Source organism: Branchiostoma belcheri, unplaced genomic scaffold, assembly GCF_001625305.1.
Source record: "Branchiostoma belcheri isolate BF01 breed outbred unplaced genomic scaffold, Haploidv18h27 scaffold112, whole genome shotgun sequence".
NCBI classification, from domain to species: Eukaryota; Metazoa; Chordata; class Leptocardii; order Amphioxiformes; family Branchiostomatidae; genus Branchiostoma; species Branchiostoma belcheri.
Genome location: NW_017802514.1, coordinates 806,584 through 826,304, shown reverse-complemented (window position 1 = coordinate 826,304; position 19,721 = coordinate 806,584). Strand labels below are relative to the sequence as shown.

The window sequence follows — 19,721 nt, the reverse complement described above, 5'->3', positions numbered from 1 at the left end:
GTGGATGTGTTTTCAGACTGTCCATGTCTGATGAGGAAAAGGAGCACTTCTGGAGAACCGTGCAGGTAACAGTGGACAAAGACGTGGTACGGACAGACAGGAGTAATCCATACTTCAAGGGGGACAACAACCCACACGTGGAGATCATGAGGTATGCAAGAAGAGCTGTGTTTCAAGCCACATATTCCCATTCAGTATACCAGGGCTTGAAATTTATTTCTGGGAATAGGTGAACTGGTGTACCCAACCTAAAACATTTGGTGCACAAAAAACTTTTTGGGTGCACCATACATTTTGTATATACATGTAGTTATGTTTCATTTCAAAGGAAAAGTACTATAACTGTTACAATGATTTTACTATTTTGCTGACACTTAGATGTTGAGAATATGCTGTATACTACTATACATTTAGCATCTTTACATAGTTACATAAACCTACGAAAATATAAAAGACGAAAATATAGCTCCAAATTTGGGTGCACCAAGCTGCACATAGTATTTTGAGCTCTGGTATACTGTAATTCACTTTATGTTCACGGTAGCAAAATGTCACAGTCTCAGAAAAATGTAGGTGTTTATAGTTTTACTGTGTCATGGCAGGACCATAAAATCGATAAAGTCAGCAATTGATTTGTTAGCATTAATAACTGTGAACATAAAAGTACACATTTGTACCATGAATAAAATCAGGAATTACAGTACTGTGGTCATTTATAAATTTGGCTCTTCTTTGACTGAAATAATGGATAATGCAAAGTTTCATTCTTACTCTTAGACAAAAAATTAACTGGGTACTTGTTATATACATGTTAATTTCCAATTGATAATGCCTTGGACCATCAGAGATTTTCATTAGATAGTCTTACATTGTTACTTGGCTTCTATATGCTATGAAATACTGTTGCACTTTGTAGTATAATAATTCAACATTTTATTCTTTGATGACAGACATAGGATCATTGATGTTGCATTGATTGGGAAAAATATAGCGGTACATCCCCAAATGTGTGTCTTCTTGAACACAGTCCAGAATGTTGGGTGCAGCTTTTAAATCAATAAACTTTGCAATTGAGACAATGCATGTAACAAGTACCCAATGGACCAAGATCGGATAGTGATATTTTTGCTTTGACAAATGTGTTGATTAAGTTGTAGTGTGTATCACTATGTGCAATCCATACTATCATGAAATCAATGTGAAATTGGCACTGTGACAATGTGACATACATGTACATGTATCTGGTGCCCTACGATAGGGCATTGTAATTCATTGGATGTAGTAAGGCCACGGCAAGTAATTTTTATGGATGACATCAGCGCGCGCATTAAATTTTCGCCTGATTTTAGGGGAAAAAAATTTTGTTGTTCTCTGAAAGTAGTCAACATGCTGAAAATGCCTGTTGCCATGCCGGAACGTGGATGGCAGATAAATATGAAGAGAGGAGACAAGACAGGGCTCTGATTTATTGTTTTATCAGTTACTTTGATACAGTAAATGTATTTCATTCCTTTTTTATGTGATGGTGGCTGTGTATATGTAATGTTCCCACCAGATCAAAATCATTTCTACAGTGATGGAAAATGTTTGTTTTTCAAAGTTGTTTCAGTGAGGAATGGATGTTATAGTTGGTAGTAAACTTAGCACAATACAGCACAATATCATTAAAACTGTAGGAATCTTGTTTTTTTTTTTGGCCCGCCTTGTTTTTTTTCCCCTATCGCATTAGATTTGGAGTCTGCGGAGGATGTCATCCATAAAATTGACTTGCTGTGGCCTAATCTTGCTAGTATGGCACGGTAATATATAACCATGCAGACACCTGAGTCAGTGCCAGCCCTCTTCTTCCTTCTTCACGGAGAGGAATGTGTTCAACTCGTGAGAGCTAGATAAGATAACAGAAACAATCACCGCCAGGCCATTCCATGCATGCTGTACAGTCATGCACAGGCAAAGTGATGTATTTGTCACATCCTTCCTTACATTTCCGTTATGTAACAGTGGTGTGATGTATGAATGCACAACCTTCCAAAAACTACAATTATTGAAACTCTCAGACAGTCGTCTCCTCTTGGACGGCAGTGCACAGAAGTTATTGTGCTGGGCATCTGCTGCATAGATGGCTGGACAAACTAACATTATCAAGTTTTTTTTATTGTTCCTGACATTGCATTGTGCTTTTTTCTAAATACCACTAAAATATTGTATTAAAAAGAATTAGGGGACATGCCTTGGTACATTGAATCTATGTACAGTCATGTACCTGACACAAGCATTAGATGTGCTCTTCAGTGAACTGAACTGGATCGATATATTTCCATCAGACGAGTGTAATCCCTTTCATAATCTGCCTTTATGACACCCACAACATACATTGTAAGTCAAAACATACTTGGAAATGATGAGGATTTTACATGTAACGTTACATGTATGTTGATGAGTTTATATTTTACATATTTTATCGTAATTTTGTCACTAGTACAGTAACTATAATAATTTTAACAGCTAAAACTACTGGTTTATGTTGTTTTTGTATTAAATTTTGTTGTACTACAATATGATTTTTAAACTCATGTCCCGATCAAATTTAAGCCCTTTGGCTGCCACTGTTGGGACATTCTATTTTGACCAAACAAATCATTGTTGGGACACTGTATTTTGACCAAATAAACCTTTTTATTCCAGGAAGATCCTGTTGAACTATGCGTACTACAACCCGTCGATGGGGTACACCCAGGGCATGTCTGACCTGCTGGCCCCGGTACTGGTGGAGGTACACGACGAGGCCGACGCTTTCTGGTGCTTTGTGGGACTGATGCAGAACACCATCTTTGTCAGCTCTCCCACTGACGCAGACATGGACAAACAGCTGGTGAGAAATGTGGTCCCTTCTTCACTCCTGGACCAGTTTCCTCTGAAGAAAGATTTAAAACACTTGGGTACAGTCAAACTGTACTTGTGATGATCACTTCTGTGTCAAGACCACTTGGCCCTTTTTCAATCGTTACTTGAATTATTTCCCCAAAAATTAACTTAAAACTTTACTACTGGGATAGGTATAAAAGCCAGAACTTTGTGAACCTGTGTCATTTGATTTCTGTACACTTCAAGAAGCTACAAACTAGGCAAAACCAGTTGTGTGACAGGCTGAATAAAAGTTCTAAACATGAACTACGTGGCTCCAGATGTCTTAATGAGGGACAACTGCGTGTGCAAGATATCGATTAGCTTGAGGAATGAGTCCACTCTACTATTTACTCAAGACTTTACTACTGAAATATTTACAGATTTTTTTTATCACACAGGAGAACTATTTATTACATGCAGAGTTTTCTCATCTGTGGACTGATTGAAACTGTGCCTTTTCACAATATGTACATCAATATACTTACGCCATCTGAGGAAAGCGTTGAATTAAAAATCCTTATTTTCTGGCCCACCTGTTTTCTAGATGTACCTACGGGAGCTGTTGAGAGTGATGCAGCCCAACTTCTACCAACACCTGGTCACCCTGGGGGACGCCATGGAACTTCTCTTCTGTCATAGATGGATCCTGCTCTGTTTCAAGGTGATTGTCCTTGTCTAGTTCTATCCACAGATGCTGTCTGTAGGTGCAGTTTTAGATGTTCATCTTCTACATAAAAAATTTCTTTCTAATAAAAGTATGTACTTTGTGCTGAAGTACTATATATGCCCTCCATTATAAAATCCTAAATTAAATCGATATCGATCAGTCCTACAGCCTTTGCTATAACTGAACAGTCCTATATGAAGTAGTTATAACACATTCACAACATTCTCGGTGTTTCGAATCTATTGTTATTGACAAGTGTAGTTCAGCATAATGTCTTTAGAAAAAAATGATGTTCACAGTCTTACAATGTTTTTTTTTTTATTTTTCAATATCTTATAACTGTTACTGTAACAGTAACTAAGCATGGCTCTCATGCAAGATCACAACATTGATCTTTGAGTCAGAGAAAATTGTCTCAGAAGATGTCAAGCGGTAGACTAGCCAACTTTCTGCTTGACAGACTGTAGTTGGTGGCATTTCCCATCATCAGTTTTCCATCAAAAGGATAAATCCTCACCTTTACCAAAGATCATTGCTACATGTACGTTCGTAATCAAATGTGACATTTCGTTCCTCAGTGATGTTTACAATATTTACATGTTGAAAAGATTCTAGGTTCATCACATCAAAATCCTGCAAACCCAAGTATTTTGTTCTATTCAGCAAGCAGACATTTTTAAATCATTTTAAACTTTTTCAGTATTTTTAAGTTTTAAATGTTTTGTTACAGCTACACTGTAAACTCATCATCATTGGTAATATGTGCTGGAATTTCCCTACATCTTAATTTTCACCTTGCCAGGAAATCTTCAGTTCTGTCAATAATCTACCGAGTTATATTTTACTCACTTGGCTGGCACTAAACTGCAGTACCATTTTCCCCCACCAGAGGGAGTTTCCAGAGGCAGATGCCCTGAGGATGTGGGAAGCCTGCTGGGCACACTACCAGACAGACTACTTCCACCTGTTCATCTGCCTGGCGATCATTGCCGTGTACGGGGACGATGTGGTGCAGCAGAAGCTACCGTCAGACGAGATGCTGCTCCACTTCAGTAACCTGGCCATGCACATGAATGGGGATGTTGTCTTGAGAAAGGTGAAAAAAGTTCTTAAATGTACATATCTAGATATGCGAAGAAAACAGTTACTCAAGCAACTGGATATGATTTTGGTCAGACGTTTCAGGTAGTATCCACTACCTTTCGTCAGTGACACTGGAGATATTTTAATGAGCAAAATATTCAACACTAGGTACTAGTAGTACATGACGTATTCAAGACAATTTTGTACAATCTACATGTACTGTAGTCCTTCATAGAAGGACTGTCATTAACATATTGTTTTTGCTGTTTCTTCTTCCTCTCCTTCTTCTCCAAACAAATAAGGTCAATGACCTTCACCAGACATCTGTCACCATGGTAACTGGTGTTGGGTTACATCATGTTGCAATTTTATAGCAGGAGGGATTTAGACTCCTGTCCGACCATGTATATATGAATGTGTTTTGAGTAAGAATTAACAGAGCAGACCATATGCGAAGGTAAACATTATGCATTTATGCAATTGTTACCTTTCTACTTTCTATTTGTGTTGACTGTTGATTTCTCCTCTACTCGCCTCCAGGCTCGAGGTTTGCTGCACCAGTTCCGCCTCCTTCCCAGAATTCCCTGCACCCTCCACGGCCTGTGCAAGACGTGCGGGCCGGGCATGTGGGACAGCGGGCACGTGCCCACCGTGGAGTGTACGGGGTGTCACAACGAGGACGGCTGCCCCTACGGCGGGACCTCGCCCCAGCACGAGAAACCAATCACAAATAAGATCTTCCCCGAAAAATTCTTCTAGTAATAATTAACTGGACCTAGTCATGCAAATCAGTGAAAAATGAGGTAATTTAAAGAATAAGTCTATTAGTAATCGGATCAAGACATTGATAGGCTTTAAGCTGAGAATTAATTGTGAACTTATCATTATATAGTTTTTTCTTTTAAGCAGAGCAACATTAAACCTCAAGCTATAATTATCATTCTCACATTATTCATCATTTAGCTAGTAAGTACTTTTAAAATACCTTTCTCAAAGTTGTATTGTTTGCAGCAAAAGTCAACAGTGAGAGGGTCATAGTTTGATGAATGTATAAAATCATCTACACTAGATGCAATTATTAGGAGGTATTTCTTTCACAAGTTTAATACATTCCAAAGTCTGGACATGAAGCAAAGTAAATCTTATACTTCACTGTTCATGAATGAAAATAACGTTTTTTTTTTGGTGAAAAATAAGAAAATGGGGATGAAGAGATATAACAATTATTGTGTCCATCTATAATTGCCCCGATGATACCTCTGTCTTTCGTAGGTGAACTTAGTGACATCAAGGCTTGTAAACTTCTAACACTGAACTCATCCTTCAAATGGCTCCCATTGCTGTGCTGTATCTGCTTGGTCCTGCTGAAACCACTTTCACAAATTGGCAACACGAACTGTTGCAGGTTAATTAAAGCTCTGCGCTGTCCAAAATAAGTAGCCGTAAGATTGATGCTTCTAAGGGAGTTGTCAACCTAAGCTTGTGTTGGAAGGATCCCAAAAAGGCCTTAAGAGCTACCCATGGCATGAGGGAACTTGCCAGGAAAGTTCATAAGCCATGGTTGACAGAGCAGTGCTGGCACAGACCATTAACTAGTCCAGTGAGTACCAACAAGGCTAAGTACAAGTACCGCTGAGAGAACCTTATAATGATGGTACATGAATGTGTTCTGTCAGCAGTACTTGTGAACAAAGAGAACTCACAAGAACACAGAAAGTCAGTTTAACTTTAGTCAGTAATTTTACTGTTCCTTGCCGCTAGTAAATTGTCACATAAAGTACAATGTATAGATGTTACTAACTTGCTTAAAGTAAAATGTATTTCTATATTTGTTAGGGTATGGCATAATGCTACTGTTGTACAAAGATACATCATCATACATGTATCACATATTAATTAACTTGGTATACTCCAAAATACATGTATTCAGTTGTAAATTTATATCTCATTTATTTGACTACTTCTCATTTGTGTAACCTGATAGCATTATGAAATGGCTATGTTTCATGTAAATAATAGACCTAAGAAGTAGGTCGGTACATGTATGGTGCTAGTAAACAACATGCATTCCCTGTTTAAGCTACAGAACAGAAAGTTTGTGTAAGAAAGTTTTGTTTCAGATCTGATCAGTGATTCAGTTCCAGCATATCACTTCAAAATTGTTGACTACTGTTCTTCTACATTACTTTGTTAATTGTTCATTCAGATATCCTTCATTGTTTTTGCCCCCCTAAAAGCAGACTAAGAAGTAAGAAATTTTTTGGGATGTATGACTTAGTTTCGTCAGTGAAGGTTAGACATCCAGGTAATTGAGATACGCCAAAAAACCGTTACTCAAGCAAGTGGATATGACAAAATCTTATTCCGTTGCTTGAGTAACTGTTTTATGGTGTATGACTTAGTTTTCTTACCACCCTTTTTATCAAGTTAAGTTACATATCATTTTTTTTTGGTACAAAGCCCAAAAGTACTTTTTTTTAATTGAGCTCAGTCTCTGTTGTTAGACATGAATACATACACTGCATGGTACATTCCAGGCAAACTTCCAACTAAAGCTGTAGCTGAAGCATGTTGTAAGATAGGTGCTGTGGTGAGAGATGTATTGACTGTTGCTGCTAGAGTGGTTAGCCATGTTTGTGTGACATGCTCGTGAGAGAAAAAAACGTAAATGTGTGTAGAGAATGTGGAAAGCTGACAATGCGTGAGATAGAACGACTAGAGTTGTACAAGGCTGCAAGATTGTAATTTATATGTAATATGATTATATTATTACAAGTTATTACAGTGATATAAATGTGGTGTAAGTAAAATTGAAATGTTCGCCAATTGGCATTAAGTTATTGTAGACTTCCTTACATTTCATGTGAAGCACATATATGTGTGATATGTGTGATGTGTTTGCTGCTTGTCTTTGCTTTGGATAAAATATCAATTGTGCCAGCTTGCTTGTCATATGCTGTGAATGATTGTGCTAATTAAAAAAAGACCAGTTGATACTTGCAAGGAGGTTTAAATCTCCTTGATATTTGTAAATGAGCAACCAAATTTCAATGATTGTAATTCATTCAATGAATGAATTTCTTCACCTTCAAAGCAATGTTTTTCAAAATTCTGTCGTGCTTGTATTCTTTAGCTTACAATTTGTTTTCAAAAATTTGTCACTGTACAATCATGTATTTGTGTGCTGTACATGTATATTGTAGTTATGCTGATGCTAGTTTGGCAACACATTGCTGATCGCTATGTGCCTGGAGCTATGTTAGCACTAAACTTGCACATCCCACTTCTTCAAAAGCCATGGCAGGTCATGCCGGCAAGGTCATATTAATAATGACCACAGAATTGATATTTGTCTTGACAGGGACAAAAGTAGAGGCATAGTACAACAAAGTAATCTCCAAGCATGACATTTAGATGTATTTACAATATTTATTCAGATATTTACTCTAGAAGTTTACTTTCCAAAGAGATGATAGTATTTTTCTTGACCACTTGGACTGTAGAGTGCTGTATGAGCTGTATTAGGTATGTCCCAAACCTGGCCCATACGATGGGTCTGGCACACTGTTATGAATGCAGTGTGATACTGTAAGCATCCAGAATAAAGCAAGATGAACAAAACCGTCTCTTGTCATTTCTGACCCCTGAAGATTACATGTAGGGCACACCAATTTAATTTGTTGGTTCTCGGATTTCTTTAGAAAATATATGAAGCGACAGGGCGAAAAAATAAAAATAAAAACAGGTCTAGGCATCCTATTATAGCCCCAAATGCTGTGAAGTGAACACAAAAGGCTGGGACTAAACAATGAATTTTGAAATTTTAATTAAACTCTGCATTGATAGATGGAAAAACTGTTACAACTATAGAAAGAAAAGGACATTCCTTCACTGTTGGGGCAAAATATGAGCATTTTTTTGTTGATTCAGAACCAAAATCTTCTTTTTTTTTGCAAATCAGAAAAAATGAAGAGGCGAATCCAAGAACCAACAAATTAAATTGGTGTGGCCTTACTAGTAACTTTGTCCCAGGGAGCTTTTTCTCAGTACAAATACAACTGCAATATACCACTAGGTCTGATGAAGATGATGGTCATCTTATCCATTTGATGAGATGATACCTTTTCTTTCCTGAAACACAAGAGAAGTTGAGGACTGAATAAATGACAAATAATACATAGTTACTCTTATTAGGACTAGGGATTTTTCCTAATTTGAACTGTTAAGTGGTATGGGCTCCGAAATCAAATCTCTGAACTAAAAGTACATGTATATAGCACATGAAATGTGGATTAGGGCTGTGGTAGATTTTTTTATCTTTTGAATGAAAAGATGCAATATACTACATGATAAAGACAACATAGTACAATGTAGTTATTACATAAATTGTAGCAGTCGTACAAAATGTAGTAGCATACAGTACTTGATAAAGGTGTAAATCTACATGTATGTCTTGTACCGGAATGCACTTTCTAATGGGCCAAATTAAATTAAAGAAATGTATAAACACACACACACACAGATACATCATGATGTATGAAATTCCAACGGTACTATTTATTGTAGAAAACATACAAGAGTTGTAAGAGTTTTACCTATTCTGACAATAGAGATGTTGTTGTCCAGTATGTGCAGACTGGGCACTACCACGTGACGGGGGTCTGTCTGTCTCACGTTGTTGATCCACACCCCCCCGTCAGTTATAATGTGCCAACCCGTCACTGAAACAAAAACAATAGAAATTAGCAATGACAAATCAGGTGATTTTCCAAAGAAACAATTTAACGGTTACCATATAAAGACCCAGTCTAGTACAATATCTATAGTGATAAAATCCTGCATGCATTTTGTTAAATTGCTGTTACTTACTAATACGTGTAATATGTGCCGTTGTGATCACAAAATTCACATCAGAATTTTTGAAATGGAAAGACCACTTCAATATACACTCATACCTGTACAAGTGATCACCTCTACATAAGGACCACCTGGCCACTGTGACCACTTTCTGTGGTTCCTTTGATTATTTTTTCCATTGTCAAGAATCCTGTCTAGTATATTGACGACCTGTGCACATAGACCATATTTTATCTGTCCCCTGAGTGGTTTTCTTATCACTTATGACTCTACTCTACTGGCATACAAAGGGATCACCCACCAGTTTAGCTCACTAAAGACTATTGGGGGTAAATATGGTCTACCTTTTCATATTTTCATGCCATATCATGTGTACATAGAACTTTATATGGTATTTAACAGCAGTTCTTGTGTAGTTTATCCCCACTCACCCTCTCCTGACAGAGCCTTAGCCTTGACCAGCACATCCAGCAGACTCAGTCCTGGTTCTAGCACCATCTCTGTGGTGGGAGCTTCACTAAACAGTAGCTTCGTCCATTTATCATTCATTTATTCATTCATTCATTCATACACTCACTCACCCTCCCCTTGCAGAGCTTTAGCCTTGACCAGCACATCCAGCAGACTCAGTCCTGGTTCTAACACCATCTCTGTGGTGGGAGCTTCACTGAACAGCAGCTTCATCTCCTCCTCTGTCAGTCTCTGTAGCACGTCTAACCCACCTTCATACAGGGCCTTGGTACAGCGCAGGGCTGACTCCAGGCCTGACACTGTAGGAAAGGAGAAAATTTAAAATTCCAAGTCACACTGACTTTTAGTGTACGTGTGATACATTTTGAGGCCTTTTCATTCACCCATCGTCAGTCTTAGTGCCGTCCCAGAAATGCAGATTTCTTGGTATAAAAAATGGGTATCATTTAAAGAAAATGACTATGTTTCTGAAAATATTATTCCAAGTTCATATGGGTTCCAATGTGTGTAGTCATAACTCTAACATATGGAGATCTAGAGTAGGGAGTATGAAGAAGAGATTATACTGTTCTAACCTCCATGGACCAGTATTGTGACCTGCTCTGCTAACTTTTTCTGTGCCAGTCTGTTCTCTGGATGATTCTGTGTGGAAAGTAATTCAAGAAAGGTTAAAGTAGGGCACTTCATTAGATACAGTGATGGACCTGGGACTTGAAGTGAAAAAAAATTACACTGTGGTGAATACCTGTATTATTTTCTAATGGTATGCTATTTTAAAGTTGCTGCAATGAGTTCTTGTATTGTGTTACATGTTATACATACATTCTTAGGAATAAGTTAATAATAATGACAAATAAAGCCTAAATCACTGTTGTATTGAGCTTGAGACAATGAGTACATCCACCAGTTTATTGCAAGTAATGGAAACATCCCCTGTTACAAAGTAGTACAGTCTAAATCACTGGTTGACACTATCTCACTGGATTGTGATCACAAGACAAAAGGGGGGTTGTCTGAAACGTTTGCTTACGGAATGTTTTCTCATGATGTCTGCGATCTCAGCCGTGGACAGGAAGGTGAAGAGTTTCAGGTAATTCTCCATGATGGAATCTGGCTGTCGGACAAAGAACTGTGGACACAAGAATCTTGGTTAGGCCATGTTGATTTGATTATATGGATGACATCCTCCGGGAGCCCCAAAACTGATGCACGCGTGCGAATAAAAAAAAAGTTTTGCAAAAAAAAAGTTCTTTTCATTATGAAATCTACGTGGTCATGAGGGTTGAGCAAATGGCACAGAATATGGTTTGGCTAATAATCTAGTCTTCAAGTTCATTTCTTTACAATTTCGTCTTTTTTCGTTTGATTTTGGCATTCTACGACATTGGTATAGTTTTTATTAATTTTTTTGTAACTTATGGTATATTTTTGCTCATTTTGCAACTGTTACGATTTACAGTATGGTTGAAAACTTTTTTTTTGTGGAAACGGCCGAAAATTCATGCGCGCACAGATGTCATCCATATAATCAAATCAACATGGCCTTAGAACCTACACTGATACAGCTTTATATGTGTGTACTATATTCGTCATTACTAATGCATAAGCATAGCTTACAGGGTTTGAAATACCCACTCTCACCACCCAAGTTATAGTTTCTGTGTGAGATTAATTGGAGATGCCAAGTTGCCTGGTGCAAAAGTTTTGGCTTAATTCTGAAATAATCTGTGTCCCACCTTGGCTAGCATGTGAGCAATACATTTACAGGTGGCCTGACTTATGACATGCTTTCTAGAATAAACAGTCAGTGTTGACGGCAACCTGTAATATTGATGGGCAACCTAGCTTTTGGCTTAGGTTACGCACTAAAAAAGATTTCAATCCCTGGCTGACAACTTCCAATTTCTGAAAAGATTATACATGTAATAAACTAAGGCACTTCAGTTTCCACAGGGAACAAGTTTTGAGCAATATACTTGAATAAGAAGAAAAAATCACATGTCTACACTGAAGTACAACTACTACTACAATGTATGCACCAGGGTACAAAAATGTACTAGTTGCAGTAAATACTTTTTGTCTGAGAACTGAAGACAAATGCCTGTACCTGATACAGTTCAAATGGTGATGTCTTGTCCCTGCTGAGCCATACAGCGTTCCCAGCTGTCTTACCCAGCTTCTGTCCTGACGTTGTGGTCACCAACGGAACTGTGATGGCTGTGGGTGTGAAACACAAAAAAAGTATGTAACTGTAAGCACAAAAAAGGAACGAAACCTGTACGTTCTTTGTATATTGAGTAGAAAATGACTTTTCGTTGTTTAAAAACATACAGATGTAGGCTAGCAAACAAACAACTTTATGATGACTTTGATTTATGGATAATGCTTTTTGTTTTGCATCAAATTTTACTTGACTGTTGTCCACCTTTTGTTGTCTGACTACTAGTAAATATAACCATGTCTGGTCCTGTGTGATTGTATACTGGGCCCCATTGGAAAGCAGCTTCTAACAGCTGAATGGGCTACCCAGCCGTTTTAAGATGAAATAAATAAATAAACAAACAACATTCATTTCAAGCTTGAAACTTTGCAGAAGATGTATATTGGCAATGTTTCTAACCAGAGACAAGTCTATATGAGTGTGAATCAGATAGTTGTCATCATTTGTCCAAACCATTTGAAGTCTTAACTGGACACGACGTTATAAAGACTTTGCAGACACAGCTGTACTGACCATACACCTCCTTGCCTGTGACCTTCCTGACAAGGTCATGCCCAGTCATCATGTTTCCCATCTGGTCACTCCCCCCGAGCTGCAGAAGGGACCAAAATGGTGTCAAAACTCATAAATGATACGGATCTATACAAAGTTTAAAATGCTGACCGCAACAAATATGGTAAGACAGTGAGAACTTATCTAATCTAACTATGTAATTAAACACAAACGTTTCCACGATGGCAACACGATTTACTACAACAGAAGTAAAGCTATCGTGACAAAACAGAAACTTGTACTTTCAGTTGACAACTGTAAAATATCACTGTGCATAGATAAAGAAGTTAAAGCACAATGTTTCAGGATGATTTAGGTTAACTTCAAACTCCCAAGCAATGATTTTTCCAAAGCTAAACTTGTAAAGTGACCATAAGTGGTAAAAGTTGTTTGAGTAAGAAGAATGAGATTCTCACCTGTATGAGACAGCTGTACTCCCTGTGCAGGTGTAAGAAGTCGTACGCCTGGAACATCTGGTAGGTAAACTCTTTCAGGCTCATCCCCTCAGCTGACTTCAGTCTAGTTTGTACACTAGCAAACAGAACAGCCAATATTAAGTGATTCCCACCTTACTCTTACTGACTTAATATTAACACATATTGCCATATAGTCAGGCAACGTCGACCAATGAGAAGCCTCCATTTCCCATCAGTTATCAGGTCGTAACATCAAAAGTGGTCGGTTATTAGAATAACCAACCACTTTGGGGACCGTACCATTATACAGGTGACAGGACACTAATACTAGTAATAGTAGTGGTGGTAAGACTTGCAGTATTTATCCATTAAACAATGTATTGTAACAAAACATTAAACATGTAATTTGAAAACACAACACAATTTAATATACAATGTAAATTTAAACAGAAAAAGACTGATGGTTCTACAAGGGTGACTAATGTAAAATAACTATAGATTCACAAGCCCTCCGTCCACAGAGGTTAATATCATGCTCCATACCTGGTTCTCCCCAGCATGGTGCCCATCCTCAGATGCCTCCCAACTGTAGACATGAAGTCCACCACGTTCTGCTGTCTGTACCAGCTGGAGTTGTTCTCTATTCTGTAACAGATAGTCAAGGCATAAACAGGGTGTCTTACACAAGGACAGTGTTGGTAAAGTTTAGTAAAGTATACTAGTACTGTCAAGCTATTACTGGGACAGTGTCTTGTCTAGAGTCAATCTCCCTCTCTTTCTCTATCCGGTTTATTGTCTGTTGTTCCCCTAACTGAGGGGCTGCTTGCCATTTGCCTCTGTTCTGTGGTCCTTGGACACATCATTATGTCATTTAGTAACAAATCTTGTGGCTGATGATGGACAAAAATCATGGCCACTCACTCTAGTCTAGATCTGTCATCTTTACAGACAGAATTGGCGAGTATGAAAATATGTCAACCTCCTGGCTGATTGGAAAAAGGTAAGAGTTATCAGTAGGTCAAACCACATCAGGAGATGAGCATGTGTTTGCTTGTACTATCTATACTGTCCCTTTCCTTAGTGCTGAAAGAACTTCCCCCTTGTTCTATCCTGTATCATCCCTTTCCTTAGTGCTGAAAGACCTTCCCCCTTGTACTATCCTGTATCATCCCTTTCCTTAGTGCTGAAAGAACTTCCCCCTTGTACTATCCTGTACTGTCCCTTTCCTTAGTGCTGAAAGAACTTCCCCCTTATACTATCCTGTACCGTCCCTTTCCTTGGTGCTGAAAGACCTTCCCCCACTATGTACTATCCTGTACCATCCCTTTCCTTGGTGCTGAAGGACCTACCCCCTTGTACTATCCTGTACCATCCCTTTCCTTAGTGCTAGAGAAACCTAACCTGGTAAGAAATTAAACTTAAAACAGTTAGTCAGTACTCACCTCAGAGGGGGTAACTCCTTGGGGCTTTTCCATATGTCTTGTTCATGATTTTTGCAGACTTGCCGTAGAGTAGTTTCAATCCCCTTTATATTGGTCTGCAGCTGATCTATATCTAGTGCTTCTCTCTCTTTTGATCTTCCACTTGGATCACCTATTCTGGCTGTCGCACCTCCAATCTGGAAAAAAATATCAAGCCATTATAAGTTATGTAACTGAACAGGACTTTCTGATGTATCTGGTGAATTTTCTTGATTTGTGGACAAGTAAAAAAGGCCAAGACAAAAACTATATGCTGGAAATCATAAAATATGAAACATATCAACTCCCTAACACTTGGCTCTCAGGGTATGCATTTAAGTTATTCTTCCAGTTAAGCAGTTAAGCATATTTTAACATCTGCACATTGTATACTTATATATTATGCATATCTATATATGAATTGCATAAGTGTGACATATGTAGCACGTTGCCAGAATGTACTGCACCTGCGCAAAACCTGTAGTATGTAATGCATAGTACTCCGATAGAACGTATAGTGTCGTATTTGCATATATATATATGGTTGGCATCCTGGCAGTAGTTTGCAAATGTTATGTCGGAAAAGATATCATCTGTAACAGGAAAAATTTTGATGCCATGTTGACCAAACATCCAGCGAAAACCGTAAAAAACCAGGGTTTTGCACAGGCGCAGTACGTTCTGCCGACGTGCTGACATACGTAACATTACATAGGTTTAAGAGAAAACTTCCAACTGACCAGTGCTATGGTATTGTGTCCAGCCCTCTGACAGTGCAGGAGACCGATGATGGCCAGCAGATTACCGATGTGGAGGCTGTCCGCTGTCGGGTCAAACCCACAGTACACACACTGGGGACCAGACTGCAGCAGCTTGGGAAGCTCAATACTAGAAAATTATACAGAATAACTTTAGATTATACATGTACTTGAAACTGTTCCTAGAATAATATCATACATCAATACGTTACCTTAGCACCTTAGTTCCTCCTGTGCCTATTTACTTACTAGTATGGCACATCGGGTACTTAATAGTGAATATTAATACCTCATCAATACAAGCAAAAAAAATCATATAGATCATATAACAATTTTTCTAATGCATGACTGCGCTGTGAGCCGGTATAACCGCCCTTCAGCATAACACACAAGCTTTGCAAGCACGCGGTGCGGCGGCACCAAGATTCATAGCTAATAGTGTACAGTGTAAAGTTATGCTCTGTTATGCTCGTGAATTATACATGATGAAGACAATGGTAATTTATTAAAATTTATTACGAAACCTTTCAGACCTGCTAGGTTAGTCTTCCAAGGCTCAAATACATTTAAAATGCCATAATTACATAGCACAGAAAAAGTACAGTAAACTTACATTTAAAAGACATACTTACATCATTGTTAAGTATATGATACCTATTTTTCATTGTGACATTTTAATTACTCACCTGGCCTCTGGAAATATGTCGACAAACACGCCCCTCTCGTGTAGGGTGAGAATGTTGGCCTTGGTTGCATAGTTTCTGCACAGAGTCCGTTTCTTACTACCTCCGAACAGATGTGGTCGCAGTACACAGAAACTTCTGTATAGTCTGAAGAAAACGTGTTGCACTATCATATATAATATATCGTACGTAGGTGTATTGAATTGAAGAGTTCTGTTTCTAGCCAATGAGAGTACGACATGATAGGTCCAATCATCTAAGTGACATACAGTTTTTAATTTTAGATACTATCAAATTATAGAATACATCTCATCACGGGGCCTTTGAAACTCCGATGTGCAAAATATTTTTGTGAGCATCTTTTGTAACCGCCCCCCCTCTCCTCTCCTCTTTTCACTGGCAATATATTCGTTTGTGAGGCTAGGAATAACGTTGGAAATAGGAAGCTAGGTACGACACCTTTCTTTTGCTGTCTAGCAAGAACATGACATTCAATGCGTGGCTTTTGGAGACACGAGAAAGGAAATACTTACCTTTTCAGGGAAAATGTGACCATGGGCGCAGCCATCTTGTATGGACAAGTTCATTCATCTGTGGGGTGGAAATAAATACTTTAATTCATTCGCAATATAATGTCATGCGTGTAATAACAAAATAGCCACATGATAATTTTAGCAAATTATATATAAACTGAGCTCAATAAAAATGGTTATCCATTTCTTCTTTGATACTTAAAGGTATGAACTAATTCATTTCTGGACAAACCCGAAGTCAAATGGTTTCACCCACTCACACAAATATCAATGACAATGTCGAATGCGGACTTACATTTCTACACTCCTTGAGAGGGAAGACTTTTGCCTGACAGCTCGGTAAATACCTTTAGAATTCTTGGTTTCTTAGTAGAAATATTCCAGGAGGATAAGCTACATCATAACTGATAAATAGATTGACTAAAGTCAAGTAAAGATAGTATAAAGAAGAAGCCAGCAGCTGGAAGATGATGCAACTACTTTTCAAATTTATCTTTAATGTCTTTAAAAGTGATCCGTTTTCCTCCCGAAATTATCTAACATAATCATCACTTTATATTCTTCTTCTGCAGCTATTGTCAGTTGAAGGAGCTAACTATGGGTAGTGAAAGTGTGGGGGCCAGTTTGAACGATCTGAAGAACCGCACACATGCTCTGGTGCAGAGAGTCTACAGAAGGGATCAGGTACACGTCTTGTATTCTCCTTTTGCTTTGACACTGACAGCTCAGGCAAAGTTAGTACATGTATTTGCTTATCAGTCACATTGCACTTTGTGTGAACAAGGACATTATACAGAATGTAAATTGTAATGTCCTTGGTGTGAACAAGGAAAAAGGGATTTATGGTATAACGAACTATAATGCTATCAACAGTGAACCTTAATCCGACACAACCTTAAACCGACACTTTGTATAACAGCGGGGGGTTTATAGGCACTACCAACTGATCCGTCTGACGGGTCTAGACCTTTTAGCCGAATGATTAGAGCGTTGGGGTGCCCGGGTTTGGCGTGGGTTCGATCCCCAGCGTGGGACCATGAGTGTCGTTCTGTTTCTACTCTCCTAATTCTCACAACTTTCCAAGACTCCTCTGACTGTTAGGATGTACCTCTGATGTGCAAAATCTTTTAATTGCTTTGCAAACTTAACCTGAAAAAACTAAAATCTTCAACTTGTATGACACAATGTCAGCTACTGAAATGTCATGTGTTCTTGTTCTACAGGTACAGCAGTCTCTACAGTATGCAAATGAGAACCCCATTCCGACCATGTTCCTGGCCCTGGTGGTCGCCATGGGAACAGTGCCCTTTCTGATTTTCCTGTTCTTTGTTCTGGGCAGTCTCATCTTCACCTTCAGCGGCTTCCTGGTGGTGGAAGGTACTGCAAATTATGTTTACTGAAGGAAAACATACTGTTTTTGCTCAGTTTCCTCTTCTCCAAACACAAAAGGTCAATGACCTGAGGCAGATGTCTCTCACCATGGTAACTGGTGTTGGGTTACATCATGTTGCAATTTTGTAGCTGGACTGCTGGAGGGATTTAGACTCCTGTTACCATATAGCAGACCATATGCGAAGGTAAACATTATGCATTTAGCTTTGCAAATGCTACCTTTCTAGTTCACTTTATCTTCACGAGAGCAAAATTTCAGTCTTCCTGATGACAGGAGATGAGGAAGGAGGGCAAAGACAAATGATTTCATAACGGTAATGATAAGTTCATGGTACAAAAGTGACCATGAAAACAGTGAACATAAAAGTACCAGTGAAAAAATAAGGAATTACAGTAATCTGTTTGGATTTCACTTGATATGATGTTTGGTAACAAGTTCTGATTCTGGTAGATCTGATTCTGGTAGAATCAGAACACTGCTGGTGTTAATCAGAAAACAGAGCATGATAAATAAAAGTTGCCAGTGACAAAGCCAAAGCTTCGGGGACCACATGTAGATTGTCACATGTTTATTTTTACAGTAGATGGTACTATAATGGGTTTTGATGCTGGCTTTTGGACATGAAAAATGACCAAATTTCTTCACAGGATTTTTGCTGACCACTGCTTGCCTGGTCCTGGCTGGAGTCCTGTCCGGAGCTGCCTTTGTTGCCATCTTGCTGACCCTGACAGTGTCTGCCACCTGGTTTGTTGTGTCCCACGGTCATGAAATGTTCACAACAGTCAGATCACATCTTCAGGTCAGCCACTGTCTTCTGCAGTTCAACTGTCATTGTTTGACAGCCTTTTAATTATCTGATATGTTTATTGATAATGTATTTTTATGTTTACCGAAGAAAAACATATTGTTTTGCCCTGTTTCCTCTTCTTCCGTTCCAAACACAAAAGGTCAATGACCAGAACCAGACATGTCCCCATGGTAACTGGTGTTGGGTTACGTCATGTTGCAATTTTATAGCAGGAGGGATTTAGACTCCTGTCTGACCATATACTAGTATATGAATCTGTTTGAATCTTTTACAGAGCAGACCATATGCGAAGGTAAACATTATGCATTTGCTTTGCAGATGTCACCTTTCTAGTTGATAATGTATTTTCAAACTTGGGTTTTCTTTTTCTTTGTGCATCAGGATCATTTCAAAGGAACAGTTGAGACAATTCCACCTGGTGAAAGTAGCAAACCTCAGCAGGACAAAGAAGAGCAAGAGGAAAATGAGAAACTGCCCAATGCTGCATGAACTTATGGATTGTTTCTACCTGATGTATCCAATAACTACATGTTACTGTAGTTGAGTCAGGTGCCTTAACCTTCCATAGCTGTCAGCTCATCCATGCACCCAATTTGTATCGGTTACATCATAACTTGGCAGGAGGAAGGTTAAGAAAAGTTGTCAGAGCCAAGTGAGCTGTCTACTGACTTTCAATTATATATTGTTGCATGATGTTTACCATGTATTGTCATTAGCTTTGACTCAATTTAAGGTTTAGGTTTGACACGGAAAGGCCAGAAGTTTGTGCTTGAATATGTTGACGAAAAAAATTGTTGCATCAGTTAGGAACTCATTGTATTTCTTGCATGATCCCCTAACCCACCACTATGTGTACATTCCAATAAAATAAATGTTCAATATGAACAGTGTGTAATTTCTTTGGCTATTTTT

General features: G+C 38.5%; 3 protein-coding genes across 3 annotated transcripts in view; 2 read left to right on the top strand and 1 right to left on the bottom strand.

Moving 5' to 3' along the window:
* Positions 1-8,276, top strand: part of LOC109461549 (TBC1 domain family member 16-like) — a 63,799-nt gene extending 55,523 nt beyond the window's left edge. The window contains exons 7-11 of the mRNA XM_019757931.1: positions 17-151; positions 2,686-2,872; positions 3,452-3,568; positions 4,464-4,670; positions 5,198-8,276. Of these exons, the coding sequence (XP_019613490.1) occupies positions 17-151; positions 2,686-2,872; positions 3,452-3,568; positions 4,464-4,670; positions 5,198-5,416 (865 nt within the window). The 3' untranslated portion in view covers positions 5,417-8,276. The remainder of the gene's footprint in view (positions 1-16; positions 152-2,685; positions 2,873-3,451; positions 3,569-4,463; positions 4,671-5,197) is intronic.
* Positions 8,277-8,674: 398 nt separating this feature from the next.
* LOC109461572 (tyrosine--tRNA ligase, mitochondrial-like) lies at positions 8,675-16,655 on the bottom strand. Its single transcript, XM_019757949.1, has 13 exons — positions 16,609-16,655; positions 16,079-16,222; positions 15,375-15,522; positions 14,617-14,792; positions 13,718-13,819; positions 13,175-13,289; positions 12,720-12,798; positions 12,093-12,202; positions 11,016-11,114; positions 10,561-10,627; positions 10,096-10,284; positions 9,253-9,378; positions 8,675-8,788 (listed from the first exon to the last, which is right to left on the bottom strand). The coding sequence occupies exons 1-13, from the start codon at positions 16,641-16,643 to the stop codon at positions 8,751-8,753; spliced, it is 1,428 nt and encodes a 475-aa protein (XP_019613508.1). The 5' UTR covers positions 16,644-16,655; the 3' UTR covers positions 8,675-8,750.
* A 174-nt stretch (positions 16,656-16,829) lies between these two features.
* LOC109461582 lies at positions 16,830-19,699 on the top strand. Its single transcript, XM_019757962.1, has 5 exons — positions 16,830-16,947; positions 17,181-17,292; positions 17,832-17,985; positions 18,649-18,800; positions 19,191-19,699. Exons 1-5 carry the CDS (start codon positions 16,892-16,894, stop codon positions 19,296-19,298), a joined length of 582 nt encoding a protein of 193 aa, XP_019613521.1. The 5' UTR covers positions 16,830-16,891; the 3' UTR covers positions 19,299-19,699.
* Positions 19,700-19,721: the final 22 nt, after the last annotated feature.